This window comes from Vipera berus, assembly GCF_964194415.1.
Source record: "Vipera berus genome assembly, chromosome: W".
Lineage (NCBI taxonomy): Eukaryota > Metazoa > Chordata > Lepidosauria > Squamata > Viperidae > Vipera > Vipera berus.
In genome coordinates this window covers 54,629,653-54,650,366 of record NC_138210.1, presented here as the reverse complement: position 1 = coordinate 54,650,366, position 20,714 = coordinate 54,629,653, and the positions used below count along the sequence as shown (strand labels likewise).

At 40.6% G+C, this 20,714-nt stretch overlaps 2 protein-coding genes across 2 annotated transcripts; both read right to left on the bottom strand.

The window, feature by feature from the left end:
• Positions 1-3,961: 3,961 nt before the first annotated feature.
• On the bottom strand, positions 3,962-10,881 carry LOC308676077 (neuronal pentraxin-2-like). The gene is made up of 5 exons (XM_081341790.1): positions 9,340-10,881; positions 7,668-7,848; positions 5,921-6,168; positions 5,603-5,782; positions 3,962-5,524 (listed from the first exon to the last, which is right to left on the bottom strand). Exons 1-5 carry the CDS (start codon positions 10,048-10,050, stop codon positions 5,315-5,317), a joined length of 1,530 nt encoding a protein of 509 aa, XP_081197916.1. The 5' UTR covers positions 10,051-10,881; the 3' UTR covers positions 3,962-5,314.
• A 2,070-nt stretch (positions 10,882-12,951) lies between these two features.
• Positions 12,952-20,350, bottom strand: LOC308675974 (uncharacterized protein). The gene is made up of 3 exons (XM_081341665.1): positions 20,279-20,350; positions 14,714-17,492; positions 12,952-13,201 (listed from the first exon to the last, which is right to left on the bottom strand). Exons 2-3 carry the CDS (start codon positions 17,485-17,487, stop codon positions 13,042-13,044), a joined length of 2,934 nt encoding a protein of 977 aa, XP_081197791.1. The 5' UTR covers positions 17,488-17,492; positions 20,279-20,350; the 3' UTR covers positions 12,952-13,041.
• Positions 20,351-20,714: the final 364 nt, after the last annotated feature.

The window sequence follows — 20,714 nt, the reverse complement described above, 5'->3', positions numbered from 1 at the left end:
CAGTGAGATATTGTACCTCCTCACCTTGCAGCTCAGAGCTACAAATCTAGTCTTCCACCACTGCTTTTCCTCAGGTCGTCCCTTGAGTGTATCACCCCTTGGGGTCTGAAGGCTTTTTCAAACCCCGAGTTGAGCTTTCTAAGTCGCCAAAGCACTTTGCGGCACATCTCAGGCCTTTGCGAAGGAGTAGAGCAAAGTCCTCAGGAGCCACAAAAGTCTCTGGCTCAATATTGTAATACCTTCGTCCTCGTGCATTTCAGCCTGATCGGCATCCCCTGCCTCTCAAAAGAGCCAGACCAACTGCAGCCGGTTCAAATCCTCTTGGATTTAAACGCAAAGCATCTTCCCCCAAGTTAGAAAGACTGTGATCAGAATAAGGGGTTGTGCTTTATTCCGTTTAGAAGAAAAGCATGAGGGGGAAAAAAAGTTAAAGGCAGCCAGTGAAAAGAAAGGGATTGATATTATTTTTCAATCTCTATACGGACAGGTGAAAATAAATACCAGAAAATCCAGGATACTCCTAACGCAGCATTTTCCATCACAACCCTTTAAGCAGTTCTCTCAAAGCTGACCCATCTGCTTTATGCCTGCTAAAACCTATCCTGGGAAACCCCTTAAATCCCTAATCCTAAAGGCTGGCTGGGGGATTCTGGGAGTTGGAAGTCCACAGATCTTAAAGCTGCCAAGGTTGGACAGCCCAGCCCTAACCCTTGCCTCCTTTTCAATCTTAATTTAATTGCCTTCCCAAAGTGGCTATCCTTTCCCCTTTTTAACTAAGGTTAAAGTCTATTTCAGATCCAAATGTGTAACATACATATTTTTATACATGCGAGACTTTCAGAAGAGGAAGGTTAAAATTGTTAATCTTGTAGCTGGCAAGGAGGGAAGAGATTGCCTTTTTTCCAGCTGTGTGTCATGACCAAAACTATTTCTCCTGAGCTATGATTTGTGTAGAAATGGGAGGCAGGGGAAATCTCCCTTTATTTGTTTGAAGGATCAGTTTTTACCAAGACACTGTTTACTTACTTAATAATGATCAATTTCCCCCCCCACCCCCCTTCCTGGACACACTTTCCACCCTCACTATTACCCTTGGTTTTTTGACCTGCCTTCTGATTTTATATCTCTGGAAAAGCATCTTTGTACATTGGGAATGATTATTACTTGTTCTTCAGCAATACAAATAGTCCTCTTCTCCATTACTCTTCACTGCGAATTTAAATGTCTTGTAGGAAGGAGATATAACAATCCCCCCTCCCTCCTTGCTCCCGAAGACAAAAAGAGAAAGACGGGCATTTTTCGTTTCAAGAAACTATTATGATATTTCCTTTGATGGTGATGTTTTTGACTTATTTGTTTTTAAAGGAAATGTTAGCTGTTATTTAAAAAATTAATGTATACATCTCTGGATGATATGTAAACGCCACGAACTTACCTATGTCTCAGCTGATTCGTCGTTCTGTTGTTATATTTTATTGAGGACCTAAGATGGCCAAAGGGGAGAAACTGGAGTTTTGAACTCACGAACGTTTGCCTTCTCTTAGACATCCTTTTTTACTTAGGAAAGGGGAAAAAGCAACTCCGCTTAAGACCCAGCATCTGAAAAATGCCAGAGATGGATAGGAATGGATAAAATACAACCTTTCAGGCAAGCAGGGGTGTGGGTGAGGTGTTTCGTCTACCAGAGGCTTCCCAGAAGCCAGGTTAGATCTCAGCATTGGATTCGGGGTCACCAAGGAATCCTTCTTGAGGCTATTAATGCAGTGCTGATCTTGCACATCCGTCTCACTGCCAAGGGACCAGATGTAATACAGTAAATACCATTGCTAATAAGATTTAAACAGGCGAGTGACCTACCTGAGGAACAAACCCCCTTTTCTCCCTAAATAAATGCTGACTTTTCTTCTGACATTGAACATTCTGGCATTCGGCAAATGCGGCTATGAGGGCTACTAATTTATTTTACTTTTATTTATACCCCACCTTTATTATTTTTATAAATAACTCCAGGTGGCGAATATACTCTTCCCTCCTCCAATTTTCCTATTAATAGCAGTTAATACTATTAATAGCCTATATCTTACTCTGCTCTATGCCCGGGAGACTTGATTACAGGAAATCTGAAGTTTTATGCGTTGTGTCAGCAAGTATTTCATTGGGTATATTCACCTTCATTCAGTGGTCTCACCTGATGGGAGATAAAGCATGTTATTTAATATCAGTAGCTCTGATGAGATTACGGCTGTGGTTTTATTGAACTTGCATAGGGAAGAAACAGACTTTCTTAAGTAAAAACTTTATTTCTAGATGAGACACCCATGTGCTGTAAGAGACATCTGCGTAGCTGAGATAAATCATGTTAGAACAAGTTCCTTTTAAAATGATACTTGGAGGGGTTTTTTTAAAAGGATTTAAAAACTTAAACCTATCTCCTACTTAGTTGAATGTAAATTAAACATATTTAATTGATTTATTTGTTAGCAGTCAATAGCATGAAGTTACATATAAAAGTTTACACAATCCAGCCATTGATTAAATCAGACTTCATTTCTGAAATCTAAAAGAATGGTCTCCAGATCAAGATTAAAAATGTGTATGGTAAAATGGTTAATTTTTTTATTACTGCTTTTGTTCTAAATTCATGATCATTAAGGAAAGGTGGCATCTTAGGTTTGTCACTATCCAATCTCCAATTTGGTGCCCTCCAGAAAACCTGGGAATGGGACTACAACTCCCAGAATTCCAAGTAGACAATGCTCTGAGGATCACAATCCTAAATCCACATCATCTTTAACTACTAGACCATGAGCTTATTCTCCTAAAAATAGGCTCTGTTTTGCGGGCATGTGGAATGTGCTTTTGAAGGAATACTAGGGTAGTTATAAATAGAACAAAGACACATGGAGAAGTATTGTAGTTTGTTTGGCAAGTTTATTGCATCTGGTTGCTATAAGAAAATTCAAGACAATTAAAATTATGCATCCCTGTCCTTGAATAAAATAACTACATTCTCTCAAAGTGAGGCAGGGCACCTGTTGTTTGTAGGCAAAATCTACACTATGGAGTTCTAGGCTAAAAAGATTGTTTGCTTCTGCACATCTGTATGCATATACAATAGAAGAAAATTATAGTGTTGTATTCAGAAAGCAGTGTCTAGTTTTTGTCTGCTCCTCCCTAAAACCAAGCTTTTTTAGGTCTCCTCCCTTTTGAGCCAAAACAGATGTAATATGGAGGATTGCTATGATCAGTTGCTCAGCAGTGCAATTAATTTAGACTTTGGATTTAATGGTTTACATTCTTCATTTCCCCTACCTTAAATGGTCATCTTTATTAAAATAACCTGCCTCAAGAGAAGCTAGTTCTGTAACATTTGGATGCTTTATTGCTTTTTTTTAAAAACTAAAATTGTGCTCCTGCATGTTTACTGTTGCTGCTGTAAAACTAACAGATAATCGTATAACAGTAAAATTTTAGAGCATTTTTCTAAGCAGGTTCAGGCATAGCAGTACTGATCAAAATTGCAGTACAAGAAGAATTCAGACATCACTTATGACTATCCACACTGAACACTGGAATATTTGTTTTTCTTTTTGAGGGTTTAGATCAAGAGTCTTCAAACTTGGCCCTTTTATGACTTGTGGACTTCAACTCCCAGAATTCCTCAGCCAGCATGCCTGGGTGAGGAATTCTGGGAGTTGAAGTCCACAAGTCATAAAAGGGCCAAGTTTGAAGACCCCTGGTTTAGATAGTCCTCAATGAACCTTTGTCTTTGTCCCCTCTCTATAATGCTAAAAACAGAACACCACAGAAATTTCTCCTTACATATCAAGCAAGCTCTATGTATTTAGGACAGATTTCTACTGGGTGATGACTTTTCCAAAAATCTTGAGCCTTGCCATCAGTTTGCACGAATGATGTTACATTCATTCATGCAATATGAATTATGCTATATTGACCCCAACCCAACCTTTCCATTTTCATAGACCTCTAGTCACCTTTAAGATAGATTGGGTTAAACATCTAACACAATGGTATACAACTGTTTTTGCTGTGATATAGCAGAATGCCGGTCATGGTTTTTGCAGTGAAGCATAACAGCACTTTATGATATTCACAAAGTCTGACATAGGCCTTCTAGAGCTGGTTAACACAGCCTCTAATTTTGGTTCAGTCCATGTCCAGATCTACATCCAGGTTATATTAGTTCATTCACAGTTGGAACATTTTTTTTTCAAGCATAGCTTTATTCAAGTTTAGAAGAGATATGTACAGTACATAAATACTATTTAAATTAATGGAGGATGAGGGGAATGGAAAGAGAGGCAGAAAAATGGTGAATTCAGAAAAAGTTAAATACTAAGATTAATATAGAAATATGTCTTTCATACACTATACAACTCTTCCTCTAGACCTGACGGGTTTTGGCAATGATTTCCTGAGAAGGTAAAGCTCCACTAAGCTGGTAGAAAATGTCTGAACAGAAATGTTGAGATTTGTTTAGTCATATGTCTAATCTGTAAGAAAGCCATACGACATCCTTTGACATTTTTATTGTCTTCGTGAGCCATTTTGGTGTGTAGACCTTAATTCTAATTAATGAATGAGTCTTTGAGAATTTGATGGATTGATTGATATAGCGCTCATCTCATCTACATGACTCTAGGAAGCCTACAAGAAATAAAATACACAATATAAAAAATAAAACATAACAGTCGGGCATCATCCAACCAGTTTACCTGGTAAGATGTTCATCTGCTTCTCTAAAGATTCTGAAAAAAAACCCAGCAAATTCTTTTTCCCATTCCTCCCTTGCATATTTTCAAATGTTACTGTAGAAAACTACTAGTCAAAAATAGGATTTTGACCTATCATAAATATCTTCCTAATGGACCAATGTTACACATCAAGGCCTTGAGAATGAAGTGTCCTATTAGCCATATTGTCATTTTGTTCCTGCTCCTACATTAAGAAGATCCCAATACGCAGTATAGGTTTATCATGGGTGGGAACATTTCTTATTTTGAAAATTGCTCAAGTTCATAAATCAGACATTCCAAATTACACTTTACTGTATTTCTGGATCTTAAGGTTTTCCTGCCGTAAGATGCTGCATACATATCCGTTTTCTTTTTGTTGCATACATCCCGAACATAAAGGCCCCCATTCTTTTGTCGAGGAACCCGGAAATTTTGACTTCCCAACCCTTTCCACCACTGTATGAAATAAATCTTGAGGTCCTCCCATGCTTTGCCTTTAACCATTTGGTATCTTTCTCTTCCAGAGAATATTATGTCCGTGTTTCTTTGGTTGATTTTTAGTGGCAGGCATTATACGGTAGTTTGATCACTCCTCTATGAAGTTCTATAGAGTTTTCAGTCCAGTTGATAAGATCACCACCAATGGAGCTACTGCAAGTTGCCATCTTGTAAATTTCAGCAGGTGTCACAACATAGCTCCACATGTTGAAATCTGACATTTCCCCAATGAAAGCTTGAGTGGCATCAAAGCGCCCACCAAGAGTGTCCTGTGGAAGAAGAGTGCAATAAATATGTGTTCAGAAGAACCACCCACGATAGTGACGGAACGTGCGAAGGCGATTTACCTGCTCCTGGCCTAGTATGAAAACACCTCCAGGTTTCACAGGATGCCAAGGAGCCAGGTTCTCCCCGCTCCCTCTTTGGACACCGTCCTGGTAAGTTTTCCAGATGCCATGCCGAGTTGACCACGTCACACAGATATGGTGCCATTTGGCATCATTAACGGCCAATGGCAAAGCGGCCACCTGCAAAGCAAAGGACAGAAAAATTCAATTAAAAATGGGAATGAGCAAACCTGGGAGTTATGAACATGGCAAGGTACCAAACCTAACACCTTCTTCAAATACGCTGCATAAATGAACAACTAGAGATATTTCTCCTACCTTATCATTGATGAGCAACTCCATGGGGTTATTTCCCCATTGAATAAGCACCACTTCATTGGCTTGGTTGGGCACTGAGTAGGAGAAAGGTGTGCCTATCCCTGGCGATGACGATGACGTTGACTTGAGCCAGAGACAGATGGAAAAGGCAAAGATTTCACGTTGCAGAGTGCGCTTGATCTTGATATACATGTAGTTGGTGCGAAGGGGGAAATCCACATGAAAATGTTCGGAATGCTTATCGTTCCCTGGAGGACAGAAGAAAGCAGAAACATGGCAGTGTGCTGCAACACAGGGAAATGGAGGGGAAGTGGATTAGCCATATACTGCCAACTGATCTGCTGACCTATTAAGAATTGATTCTCCAGGATTGCCACGCTCTTTCCATTAATGGAATCCTATGACCACTGTCAACCAGGCCAAAGTTCATGAACTTTACCAAATTTTCTTACTTTGGTTACCTTGCCTCCTTTTCATTTTCTCTGACACCTTTCTTGACTTAGATTTGGTGATGTAAGGATCTTAAAGGAGCGGTCTCCTGTCTTATTCTCTATAAAACACTATTGACACTACATAAAAAAATGGTAACATTCACTCATCTCATTTTGAGCTGTCAAAACACTGTCATACAATTTCTATCACTATTCAAGATCATCTCTGCTCCACATCAATCACACATAGCTGGTTTTATGAGCTATATTTTCAGACAATGTTCATTTCCCCCCCTTTTTTTCATTCTGTCTATTCATCTCTCTCCTGTAGAATAATGAGATATTTGAAATATTTCTCAAACTACCATTCTCTTTTATACATCTTGGGGTCCATCTCTATTCCTGCTGATTATATGATTATATGCTAGTCAGATTCTCCAGAGATGCAGAAGTAAATAAAATAAATAAAATAATCCACCAAGTATTTAAACCTATGTTTCTCATCCCCTGAAATGTTCATTAACATACTTACCTAAACTTCTTATTTAATAGGGCTTTTTTTAAAAAAAATCAGGGTTAAATGAATATAACCATCATACCTCTTGAAGTTCTGGGCTTAACATTTATCATAATCCTTTGTCACTGTTAATGATAATTGGGTCTGAGGAGAATTAAAATCTAAAATGGGTTAGAGTGGGACTATTCATATTCAAATTTCAGCATGACTAGGAAAATGCTTTGAGTCAGTCACTGTCTCTCAGCTTTAGCTATCTCATAAAACCAGTTGTGAAGACAAGGAGAGCTTTTTGAGAGAAAATGAGATAGAAAAAGCAGTATGCAAATGTTAAATCACTGAACTTCTCCATTTGTCTCAGATCTAATTATACCCTCCTGTCAGCCTTCTCCAACCCAGCACTCTATCCTACTAATCAGGCAGTATGATCCAAAATCTAATATTTGGGAATTATAGTCTCTGATATTAGGAGGGCATCACTAGGAAAAAAAATATTTCTCATTTCTCCATTTCTCTACAAACGTGGCAACAGCCACCTAAACATTTGGCTTCTTAATTGTCCATTTACTTGTCATTAAACCCACCTTTTATTATTAATTCTTTTTACGTAGCAGCTTATCCATCCATTTTTACCCCATGAATGTGGACCAAACTCTCCTTTTGGCAACACCACAATTTCTTTTTTTGATATCTTAAAAATTAATTTTATTGCTACAGAGCTTTGGAAATTATCCCAAGACTGTTTTGACTCACAAGAGAGTTGCAACACTACCCACCTGAAAACTCACGTTTAGTCACTCACCTTTCTCCACCAGGCGTCCATGTGGAGCATGCCTTTGTCTCATCCCCGTTGCTTTCGGTACACTGTGCGTCTGATGTTCTGAAGTGTTGGATTTCTCATGGATCTGATGCTCCAACATGCTGATCTTTTCCTGAAGAGTATCCCACATGGAGGTGGGGAAGGTTGAGCTATTCCAATTGTGCTGGAGAAGTCAGGGCAAGTGCTCATGTTAACAATATTCTGCCATTTCTCTGGACCTTTCTCCTAGACCACCTCTATTGTGCTGCCTCTCTCCCTTCCTTAAAAGTCCACCTGAAAGCCATTATTGGTATTAAGCATTTGGTCCAATTCCCGAGTTCCTGCCTATATGTTGGCCAAGCCGAATTTTAGATTGCATTTGCAAATAATGGCTTGTTTTCTTCTTGCCTGAAATGAGATTCCCACTAATGGTACCATATACATCATCTCTTCCTGTTCTGTGCCTCGCTATTACCCCCATTTAACCCATTTGCAATGCAACCCTATGCGGGTCTGTTTAGTCTTCTTCAGCCCAATGGGTCTTCCTTCCATTGCATGTATACAGAGGATGCTAAATTGAGCCGCCTTCCTGCACTAACCCTGTCACACAGCAAAGAAACTCCTGGAGCTCCAGAAACAAGCTCTGCTAAAAGGAAGGGCTTTTGCTAGTTTTGCAATAGCCACTCCACGCACAAAAAGATCGACTTGAATAACTTTGTTCCATCTGAAGCTTCAACGGAATCAGAATTGAACCCGGGCTGCTTATACTTTCTCTCTTTGTGTGCATACAGTAGGTATGTGTGAGAGAGAAAGAACGTGTGTGTCCTTGTGTGTGTGTGTGTGTGTGTGTGTGTGTGTGTCCATCCATCATGTTCCTTCATTTTTGGCTAAGCAAAGTTATGCCAATTGCAAAGCAAAGAATTAAAATAATAATTAAAAAAACTAGATGACTTAAGGAAAAGAAAGGAAATATAGTAAAGCCTAGTTTATACAAACACCATTCACTATACTTCTCGGTACCTTTTCTTCTTGAAAGCTATCCCTCCTTCCACCCCACCCCACATCTGTATTTTATTTTTGTTTAATTAATTTTAATTTTATTTCATTTTATTCCTCTGCTGCCCATCTCCCTCTGCAAAGCAACTCCCGCCATTTTCTTCGTCGCTGCCTTTCATTCTTTGGATGGTGATTTTCTTGTCCAAATGTTGCTATCAGTTGTGCAAGAGAGCTTAAGTAATTATGTTTAAAATATCCCCTTCACCCCATACATTTTCCAGACTAACACTGTGGTAGGTAGACACATTGAAAAGATTAGAAGAAGCAGGATGATTGGTTGTGAGGAGTTAACTCTGGTAGAAATCTGAGTGTGTGGGGAGGTATTTAGCTTTTAAAGGGAAGGTAACAGCATTCCTTAGAGTTATTTGCTTTGATCATATAAAGCAGAACAAGGGAGAAGAGACGATGAAATGAAGGAACATAGGTGAAAATTGATGGAGCAAGAATAAAAATGCTTACAATAATTGCTGGCTGATCAGCACTTTGGACAATAAAGAGGGGATAAGGGTTGTAAACGTGAAGATGAGTATTAGGATTGACGGATAATGAACAAGTAATTAAAGAATAGATAGATTTGAGAAGATAGACGCATTGAGAAGGATAAGTTAAAAGCTAATACCTGTAAGTGCTCCAGTCTCTCCCTCAGGGATTTCAACATTCTCTCCATCTGATATATGGCAGCAGATGCCTCATTGGGTGGATCTTCCATAGCATTAGCCTGAATAGATGTAGATCCCTTGTGAGAAGAATCATGAGTGTTGTGCTCGATCTGTGGCTCATGGTTCCCTGGTTCTGCAGTCTGATGATGCTCATTCTCTTGGGCATGGTGGCCTTCATGGAGAGCTCGATGGCCAGCGTCACGGTGTCCCCTATGGCCATCTTCATGGTGAGACTGGTGGGCATCCTCATGATGTCCCCTTTGGCCATTATCATGATGGCCCCGATGTCCACCTTCATGATGGCCGTGCTTATGGTTATGATTCTCTTCCTGATGATTTCCATGATGTTCACTATGCCTCCGGGAATGAGTTTCACAGCGGCTCAGCTTGGCTGTCAGTTCTCTCATGGTCTCTCTCTGGTCAAGGATCATTTCCTTTTGATGCACCACTGTCTCCCTCAGATGCAGGATGGTTTCCTTAGCTTCTTCTAGAGTCCCCACCCAATGGCCGTTGCCTGCACCATTAGCTGCGCCTCCATGTCGTTGATGGCCATTTGACTGGCAACCACTATCCATATCCAATGGCATAGGACTGCAGATAAATTTAGGTAAGCCATGTTCAGAGGCTATCAGTAGTGGGGGAAAGACGAGACACAGCCAGGTCCAGTGCATTGCGATCACCAAAGGTGGGATGTTTAGTGGATGGGAAATGGGTAGGAGTGGAGATGGAAATGGGCTGGGCAATTCAGGATAGATTAGATAGCCACAGAAGCAGATGATAACTTCCAGAAAGGCAAAGTCTTGAGAGCTTGAAGAATCCTATTGTACAACAGATTTCAATCCTGCATCCATCATCCAGATCTTCTCTTAGATAGCCAATAAAATTCCACCAGAAGAAATCCAACCCTCTATCACAAAGGAGATACAAAGGTCTTTGACAGGAGAGAAGATACTCTAGATGACGCTCTTCAAGTCATGTTTGGTTCACCAGGTCACCAAGCCTTCAATACCCAGAATGGTTGGTTCCATTGTCTCAGAAACTGAAGCTTTTCCTCCTTCCCAAATATCAATTTCTTCCTTCTCAGCAGAGCCAAACTGCCAGCAGACATCCAGGCACTATGATCAGGTGGGTTTTGTACTTTTCCTGCCTTTCCTTCCTGTCTAATTTGCCAAATCCACTGGTGATGAGGAGCAAAGCGTCGTTTCCCTTGGCAACTGAGAAATTAATGGGCTTAAAGTGTTACAGCAAAGCTTTTGCCTTCACCACTGCCTCCGTCTCCTCTCTGTTGCTAAGGCTTCTAGCCTGGCAGCCTATATATAACCCCTCCTGAGAAGCTAAAGCTTCACTCAAAAGAATTAAGGTATCAGCCAAGAAGAAATAAGCTAAATCCAAGCTATGAAGTTATTCCTATTTTTCTCTTCTTATGGCAATTATTTATCCAGAGGGTATCATTTCCAGCTGGATTTAGAGTACATAGAACTTCAACAATAATCGGAAGGACAATTGTGCCAAGTAGGTAAAACACACACACACACACACACACACACACACACACACACACACACACACACACTTGTAATGCATAGCTAGATGATCTACAGATAGACTGTGCCTTTCCATCAGATAATTTTAACTATATGAAAAACACAAAGCAATCTGAGCCAAAATATAAACATTACATTCCCAATATTAAATTAGTGGTACATTTATCACAATGTATTCCAGTGACCCAAGCCTTGGGAAGTTCAGGACACCTCCAACATGGTATTTCCTTTGAAAGCAAGAGTTTTTATAGTGTTTTTGTTAAAAAGGAGGGGGAAAAAATCTATATTTCAGCAGTCTGAGAATAGGGAACCTGGACCACAGGTGAGTCTGTGCTTGACAATAGTCCTGTTGACCATTTCAATGTAGGCTTAGAAACTGTAGGTCTTAGAACAGGGGTGTCAAAGTGCCGGCCCGCGGGCCGGTTGCATCATACAGAGACTGCACCTGCCCCAGTTACGGCAATGCAAAAAAAGTCACACTATGTCACAACACATATTGACCCCCATGTCTTAGAAGCTCTTCTACCAAGTTTTGATTTCTCCTATAAGAGACAGTTTATTCACTCATATTGATAGTTTCCATTTTCCCAGGGCTTTTTTTCTCATAGAATGCTCAGAACGGAGTTCCGGCACCTTTTTTGGATGGAACCTTGTAGGGTAGGCAAGGCGGGTTGTATGACGTGTGAGTTCTGGCACCTTTTTCTTTTACAAAAAAAGCACTGCATTTTCCCCTCTACATTTCCTAACTGGTAGATTAAACCATTGAACGCTAGAATTAATTTAAGGTTGAAGGACTATTAAACCCCGAGTTTCATCCATTCTAAATCTAGATGTAAGCTAGGCCATATGCTGGCTTGTTTGCAATGTTACTTATCTGATTGTAGAGCAAAGTAATCCAATGTGGAATCCCCATCCATGAGCGATGGAAAATATAGTCCTTCAACCAGCCTCCCAATTTAAAATGAAAAGACTCCCAATCTAGATTAGGCCATTGGGCATTTATAATAAAGAAAATGAAAAATACAGATTGGAATGGGACAACACTTAATGTGTGGTTCTTTAGTTTAATCTTTGTTTTGACTGCAAAGAAATGACTGAAGAGTATAATGGTATGAAGGAATATCTAGGAATCTTAATTGTCTCTTTCTGGGACCTGTGCCCAGCAGAGCAGCGTAAATTAAATCATAGTAATTTGTTTTCATTGAATGTAATGTGATTCAATTGTCACTAACTTAATCCGGGTTTAATCATAATCCACTTTTAACATACAAGTACCCTCTTAGGATCAATTTAACATCTAAGATTAAATATAGTCCAGAAACAGGAATCATGAAGTGCAGAGATATTTCTCTTTTAAAATGCATGCTACCAGGCCATTTAAAGTGGAATCTTTTAGTGAAATCCAACAACTATTCAGAATTTTGAACTTGTGACAAGCCATGACCTTATTGTATTACTATGAATACAAATTTACTTTTGAGGGACTTTTAAAAAGAAACCTAATGCTTTTTCATGAAAAGTGTAATCCAGACATGTCAAACACAAGGCCCGGGGGCCAGATCCGGCCAGCAAAGTGGTTTCATGTGGCCCGCGAAGCCATCCTGGAAACAGTGAGGGAACGGCCCCCACTACCTTGGCCCTGGCCCAGAGACCCTCCTTCTGCCAGAGACCCTCAGATCTGTCCCACTCCTGCCCAGGCCCCCATAGGCACCCTTGATGCGAACGATGTAGAGTTGGCCATGCCCACCCAGTAGGCCATACGCACTCTAGCCACGCCCACCCAGTAGGCCACGCCCACCCAGGCCATACCCACCCGGCCCCCTGAGGGCAACCACAATGCTGATGCAGCCCTCAATGAAATTGAGTTTGACACCCCTGGTGTAATCTTTTATATTTTGTTCCCTCAATGTATTTTTGCCTCCAGTTGAGACAATTAATATGCATCTCACAAATCACCATATATATATGGTGATATATATATATTTAATCTAGACATCCAGGCTTGGAAAATACAGCATCCAACCTCAGCAGTTACCTATCAACTTATTGTCTTCAAATTATTCTAGGTAAAAAAATAATGCTAAAAAATAATTATAGTCATGTTCTTCTTGGTTTTGCCTACTCAATTACAGCAAATGGTTTGACATTTTCTTGTCTCTCAGATCCTAAGGCTCCACATAGTTTGGTCCAAAACATATCTTCAGCCTCAGGATCTTCGGGCCAACTAAGGTAGCTCTCTTGTTTAATTAGTTTCCTTAGGCGATGATATGGAGACAACCTAGAAAATAACCAAAGGATTGGGATTTCTTTTATTTTCCCCATCTCAGTCACAAGAACAGACACAAAGAAGTGTGTAAGGAAAAGACATCCTGGTCCACACCCAAGCCAACTGTGGGGGAGACTTCTAAACTTAACAGGAAAGCAACTGCTCTCTTCTGCTGTTCTGGTAATGAGTGGGATGCCATCTTGAATAGATATTGTAAACCAGTATTTCTCAAACTGCAACTTTAAGAAATGTGGACTTCAACTCCCAGAATACCCCAGCCAGCATGCTGGCTAGGGCAGGAGTAGGCAACCTTGGCTCTTTTATGACTCATGGACTTCAACTCCCAGAATTCCGGAGCCAGCCATGGCAGTTGAAGTCCACGAGTCATAAAAGAGCCGAGGTTGCCTACCCCTAGGCTAGAGTATTCTGGGAATTGAAGTCCACTTTTCTTAAAGTTGTAGAGTTTGAAAAACATCACATAGATTTTTCCTCCACCACAAATAGGCACATTTCTCTCTCTTCTAAAACCATATCTAAGCTGGTTATTATAATCCCCACATCAGGTGGCAGGGGAAAAAATTCCATAAATTAATGATCACTTGGGTAAAGATTTTTATTGTTGTCATCATTCATGTCCAGTCACTGGGTGACCTCAAGTTGTAGCCTAGTCTCTCAAGTAAACACTTTCCCGAGGAACTTGGGCTGTAATTCCCAGAATTCTTGTCCCAAAGATGCTTTTTCAAAAAGCAACTGACTTTATTTTTCCTTGAAGACGTTTCATCTGATCGTTAGCACTGAATGGATTGTCCTTTCAGCCGTTGCAAGAAAGCTCCACACCCCTTTGTACTATTCAGGGGACCCTGAGGGCACAGGTAAACCTCCAAGTAGCCTCAGAGAGAAAGAGTGCTAATGACCAGATGACTGCAAGGAATATAAATCCTTTCATCCTCCACCATTCAGTCAGAACTGAAGAAGCTTCTTGGATGAGAAGCGAAACATCTTCAAGGAAAAACAAAGTCTAGTTACCTTTTGAAAAAAGACCTTTGGGACAGCCATAACCTGGACGACTGACAAACTCTTTAGACACTATGTACCTGTAGAGTACCAGGTGAAAAATCTGACCTAGCATGGGGTAAGAGGAAATCTCTATCTAGTTTCTCTGCTATATCCTCTTTCCATCTTTAGGCAAAACAATGAGGGCTACACCAGATGCCCTCCAGATGGCCCAGCAGGACAGGTGGTTGGGGAAAGCTTTATCATAGAGGCATAAGGCTAGAACGGTACTTGGAGGTTTTCTAGTCCAACTTCCTGCCCGAGGCAGGAGCCATGTGGCTCTCTTTTGTATCATTATGGAAAGAGTTAAGATATTTCCTGTTCATTCTTCCTTATTCCAACCTTCTGCATCCTAACAGCACTCCTATCACAAATCTTTTCTTCCCACTAAAATATAAGCAAATGAAACTCATGCTTTATATGACAATCTTTTTAAGACCGCCTTCATGTGGATCAACTGTCCCTACTCACCTGTAGTTCGGGATTTCTTCCTTAAAGACCACCACCAAAGGGTCACGTCCATGGTAGTAGATATTGGAACAGGCAAGTTGAATTTCTAAAGCACACCATTCACTCTCCAAGTAATTTCTGCTCACCACACACAAGGTCTTACGGCTTTGGCTTATTCCATTCTGCACGTTATCTATATAGTATTGTCCAGGGGCAAAATCTCTAGGCCCAAAACAAAACCGGAAGCAGGGTTCATGTTGTTTTTCCAGCTTTTCCAGAATATTATCAATCACCCATTTGTAGTCATGACTACAGCAGGAGATGTAAGCATCATATTGGTAGTCCTGTCCTTTGGGGCGCAGCTGGTTGTAGCCCCAACCTCTGAGGAGATAAAAAGCATGTCGGAAAGTCCAGCCTAACTTGGCATAAACCAAAGATGGAAGCAGGAACAAGAGGGTGGTAACTGTGGTGGCAATAAATAAATACATCTCCCAGTTCTCAAAGCAGAAGGATAAGTCTTCATCAGCAAAAAGACGATTCGCCAATCCAGGACTAAAGCAATAATAGCTATTCAGCAAGGCCACTTGAACGTTTGGCACAGATATGGACCAGTTTTGGAACCATGCATTCTCACAAGAGCATATCAGTGGATTTTCAGAAACATCCAAATAGTTCAAGGAGGAAAGTCCACTAAGCAGTTCTTTACTGATGTTCTTCAAATCATTGTTGCTTAGGTCCAGCTGTTCCAAAGAGGTGAAACCAGAAAAGATTTCTTTGGGTAGGTCTGGAATGGCACTACCTTCTAAAGAGAGATTATGTAGGTTACTTAGTCCTTGAAAAAAAACCGGATGGAGTTCCCAAGAGCCACGTTTCCCTGGCTCAATTTCAGAGAGGTCTAGGGATTCAAGAGCGGTGAGATTGATAAAGGAAAGGCGGGAAAACAGACTGCTTGGGTTTCCTTTCAAAGAGAGGAACTTTAGATTCTCCAGCCCTTGGAAAAGCTTGTCTGGAGGTTGGATTGGTAATTTAGGTGTCTGAAAGCTAATATCCAGTTTCACAAGGGAGTGGAGACCCTGAAAAGGGCTTGGAGTATCGTATTTGTTGTAAGTAAAGAGACGGTTGTAACAGAGATCTAATGTTTGCAGCTGCTTCAGGGGTTTAAAGACTGACTCAGTAAACTTATATATGAGATTTTGATCCAAGGCAAGGTATTTTAAAGAATTGAGGTTCCGAAAAGCAGATCTCTGAACCGTCAAAATTCTGTTTCCTGAAAGCAGGAGAGTCTTCAGACGCAGGCGTGTAAAGGCATAATCCTTGATTCGTGTAATGCTGTTAAAACTCAAATCCAAAAAGTCCATTTTAAGAGCAAAGGTGAAAGTGTCACGGGTGACAGCTGTGATCTGGCAGTTCTGAAGAATAAGTGTCTTTAACGCTGCCATGCCCAAAAAAGAGTTTTTTCGTAGATTGGTCAGGCGGTTCCTTGATAAGTCCAAATAGCTTAGATTCTTCAAAGCAGAGAAAACAGCATCATATAATACATTGATGTCATTTCTACTCAGGATCAGGGTTTGCAATGGTAACCCTTTCCCCCAAATATTAGAACGGAGTTTCAATATCTTGCATTTATCCATAGAGAGATACTTCAAGTTCTGAAATGTTTCGAATGTCTTATTTTCCAGATACCTAAACTGTGAGGTATCCAGAGTCAACCAGGTGAGGTTAGTGCAAGAACCCAACTGTCTCAACTGAGCATTAGTAAACTTGGAACGTTTGACGTCCAAAGAAATTAAGGATGGCAGATTTTGGAAGACAGAGCAAGCTACTGATAAATTTGTGCTTAATGATGGATGCATACTGGATAAATGCAACATAGTCAGGTTCGGAAGGGATATGTTGATAAGCTCAGAGACTTTTAGAAGATTTGAGTCTAACGAGAGCTCCATCAAAGCAGGAGTGGCTTGAAAGACTCCAGCTTCCAGTTCTGACATGTTGTTAATACTTAAGTCCAGTTGTCGCAAGTTAGGAAAGGAACAATTGGACAGGTCCAGTCTGTGAATGACATTTCTATTCAAACTGAGATTCCTCAGGGAGGGGAAACTGTGCAAGGAAGGACCAACGCATGGGGCAGAGATGCTGTTGTTGCTCAGATCCAGAATGGTAAGTTGGGACAAGTGTTTTACAGCTATAGCCATCTCTTGAAAACTAGAGAGTTTATTCGAGGAAAGAATAAGTTCCTGAAGAGCCAACTGGAACATGAAGGAACTTGGGTCCACGGTGGCAATTTTGTTATTCTCCAAGTGCAACACACGGAGACGTGTCAAGTTGGCTAGCCAAGTGGGGCCTAGAGCAGTCAGTTGGTTCCAACTCAAATCTAGAACTTCAAGGTCTTCCAGACTTTGAAAGGTGTTGGGTTCAACATGTGATATGCTGTTATGGTCCAGGTAAAGTCCCAATAAACCAGGGAGGTGGGAAAAGGTGTTAGAATTCAGCATTTCCACTAAGTTGTGGGAGGCATTGAGCCAGTACGTCACATTTGGCAGAGGAGCAATGGCAGAGTTCAGATTAACGATGGCATGGCCAGTACAAACAGCGAGGCCAGGTCTGTTAGGGGAAAGGACACAACTCCTGAAACCAAAGCAATCCGCGCCCCAGTGTGTCCATGGGAAGAGGAATAGCAGCGTGCAAAGTTTCAAGGGAATCTGGTTCAAAGCAGGCATAATGGTAAAAGCATTTGGCTTATGTGGTGCCTCTAGGTTTACTGTGGGCTTCATCTCTTGATCACAAAACAACTTCATAGGTCCTAAAATTAGAACATAAAATACTTTCGGTTAGCTAAAAAGAAAGTGGAGCATGGACATGCTGGTGCTTAATCGGTGATCCGAATTCAACCACTTTAGGTATAACTTTTATTAGATACAGTTTAACTCCCACTTTCTTCCAGATGATTGTTCCAGCAGAGTAACAGAATAACAGAGTTGGAAGGGACCTTGGAGGCCTTCTAGTCCAGCCCCCTGCTCAAGCAGGGAATCCTACGCCATTTCAGACCAATGGCTGTCTAATCTCTTCTTTAAAACCAGCTAGGTCCCTATTGTCCCACTGAAGTCAATGGGACTTAAAACTAAGTCAAGGTTGATTTAACTCTCATTGATTTCAATGGCTGCCTAAGTATGACTGAATCTGAGTGCAACAGTGTCATAAAAAGTCGTGTGCCATTCATACCGACGTCGCAGTCACTGGGAAATCTTTTTTTTGCTGCATTTCCAAAATAAGTCACTTTCTGACCAAATATTATTTGCTTAATAGTTCCTGATGTTTGGCTGATTGATGTCTTGTGATTAGGGACTGCAGGAATTAGAAACTTAACCAACTAAAGAAGGTGACCTGATGGAAACTTGCATTGTGGAAAATACCCGATTGCATATTGGAAGTGGAAAAGAGTTAGATAAAGACACAGGAAATATTATAGTCATTCTAGCCTAAGTGTCTGATAGGAGATTGTAGAACAGATAACTTCTTAGAATCCTAGCTCTTTCTAAGTTGCCCTTGACTTAATAACAGTTCGTTGAGTGACCATTCAAAGTTACAACAGCACTGAAAATAGTGACCTATGACTGTTTTTCATACTTACATCCATTGCAGCATCTCCATGGTCACGTGATCAAAATTCAGACACTTGGCAACTGGCTCATATTTATGACAGTTGCAGTGTCCCGGGTTCAACTGATCAGCTTCTGCGACCTTCTGATAAGCAAAGTCAATGGGGAATCCAGATTCACTTAACCACCATTTTACTAACTTAACAAATGCGTCAATTCACTTACCAACTGTGGCAAGGTAAGTCGTAAAATGGGGCAAACTCACCTAACAGTCTCACTTAGCAACAGAAATTTGGGGTTCAATTGTGGATGTAAGTCAAGGACAGTAGTAGTATATTTCTAAAGGACGTTCAAATTGGAAAAAAATGTCTGATAATCTGATAATCTTTTACATTAAGGGCTAAGCCTGGGAAATATCACTCCAGATACTTCTTACCAGCTAGGCACAAGAAGTTTAGCCTTCTTCAGAAACGTCCCTGCAGAAGAACAGATTTTGACTTTGTTAACAATTAAATGGAATCACAATTTTAGGATTAGAATTAATCAGTAATAATAATTGCACCCACAAATATATATATAGTTTAGGAAGGAGTGGGGGCTATGTAGAATGCTTCTCCCAGGCAGTATTGTTTCTGGGGCAGACAGATTGATGTAAGTTGCTTAATTTGAAAGAAAATAATTTTGTGGCTTTATTTCTTCTCTGTTTGGAAAGAGACCAATATGGAAGTAAAGACTTAAGGAAGTAAAGAAATCCTTACTAAAATGAGCTTAAATTTCAGTTTCATTCTTGGCCTCTGCTTAAGTGATGTATTTTTCTAGTATGTCTAATTGTACAGCCATCTGATCATCACAGCTATTATGGCAGTACAGATAGTCCTTGACTTACGAACACAATTGAGCCCCAAATGTTTGTTGCTAAACAAGGCAGTTGTTAAGTGAATTAGTTTCATTTTACGATCTTTTTCACCACAATTGTTAAACAGATTACTGCAGTTGTTAAGTGAACCATGTGGTCATTAAGAAAATCCACCCCCACCCCCCACTGATTTTAATTGTCGGAAGCTGGCTGGAAAGGTTACAAATGGTGATCGTATGATCCCCGCGACACTGCAAGTGTCATAAATACACACCAGTTTGCCAAGTGTCTGAATTTTGACCATAGGGCCATGGAGATGTAATGGTCATAAGGGTAAAAAATGGTCATAGGTTGTCACTTTGAACACTCACTAAACGAATGGTTAGTCAAGGATTACCTGTATACAAATCACTGAAAATTTATGTTTTAAATTTAAAATAATAATACCTACAATTGGAGGTTAGAATGACTGGCAAAAGAAAGCAAAGGTACCATCAATAATAATAGGCACCTTGGGTGCAATCCCAAAACATCTGAAGCATCACTTGAACATCACTGGCATTGACAAAATCATTAACAGTCAATTGCAAAAAGGCAGCTTTCCTTGGAACAGCTTACATCCTGTGACCTTTAACCCCATCAAACAACATCTGCTTATCCCAGGTCCTTGGGAAAGACTCGCTAGGTGGATAAAAATGCCAAATCCAGTCTAAATCTCTAAGTGACTAAGCAACCAACCTTAATAATAGAAACCAACGGGGGGGGGGGGGGAAAGACCCCACAACATCAGCCAAAGCAAAAACCAGAAGCAGGAACTACAAAAAAAAAGTGCAAAATTCCGTTCGATTTAAAAAACCCAGAATAAAAGTGAAGTTCTAAAAACACTAAAATTGTTTTGAAAACAGCTGGATGCATAATCAGGGTTACTGCTTGTGCTGAAAGGACTCACTATACAGTAATGTAGATGGCATGTAAGTCTCTCTGGAGACAGCAGCCCTGGTACAGTCCCTCCCCTCCCCTTTCTTTCAACTTAAAAGAAAGGTAGAAGCAATACATAACTAAATAACCATCCCTTTTAAGGGCATTCGCTTCTCTGCTCTACAAGGCATTGCTTTGGAGAACGTAGAACCTCACCTTAGCAGGGCAATCGCCCCATTGATTGATAAGCAGGACTAGAAGAGGACTTCCAGGCACTGTGGTTGGGTGAATTCAGAAGAGGCACATACCAGCGACCGACATAAAGCATGCAGTTGGTGCCTTCAGCCAACTCAGAACGAACGGTCTGCAGATTGTTGATTTATCCCATAGATTCCCGAAATAACAGCCTGGTAAGGATTCTCTGATAGCAACCCTGTCTTTGTTGGGCTTTTCCAGTAGTGGCTGTACAAACTTGCAGGCAGGGTGAAAACAAAAAGCAACCAAAAAAAAATTGATTTCGTCTCCCCACTTCCTCCTAACCAACTGAGCCTGTGTAACACCAAACCTTGGGTGTAAGTCAGGCTCTGCAGAATGATTGGCAAACCGGATCTGTCGATCCTTAGACCCAGATCTTCTTTGATCTTTTTTTGCC

What these genes read in the sequence shown, in the direction of transcription:
- LOC308676077 (XM_081341790.1), bottom strand. Translation starts at nt 10,050, where the DNA reads ATGCACTGGACCTGGCTGTGTCTCGTCTTTCCCCCACTACTGATAGCC. An exon ending in TGGACGCCTGGTGGAGAAAG is followed by an intron (nt 6,169 to 7,667) that starts GTGAGTGACTAA and finishes TCTGTCCTCCAG; the next exon opens with GGAACGATAAGCATTCCGAA. An exon ending in TCATACTAGGCCAGGAGCAG is followed by an intron (nt 5,525 to 5,602) that starts GTAAATCGCCTT and finishes CTTCTTCCACAG; the next exon opens with GACACTCTTGGTGGGCGCTT.
- LOC308675974 (XM_081341665.1), bottom strand. Translation starts at nt 17,487, where the DNA reads ATGAAGTTGTTTTGTGATCAAGAGATGAAGCCCACAGTAAACCTAGAG. An exon ending in GAAGAAATCCCGAACTACAG is followed by an intron (nt 13,202 to 14,713) that starts GTGAGTAGGGAC and finishes GTTATTTTCTAG; the next exon opens with GTTGTCTCCATATCATCGCC.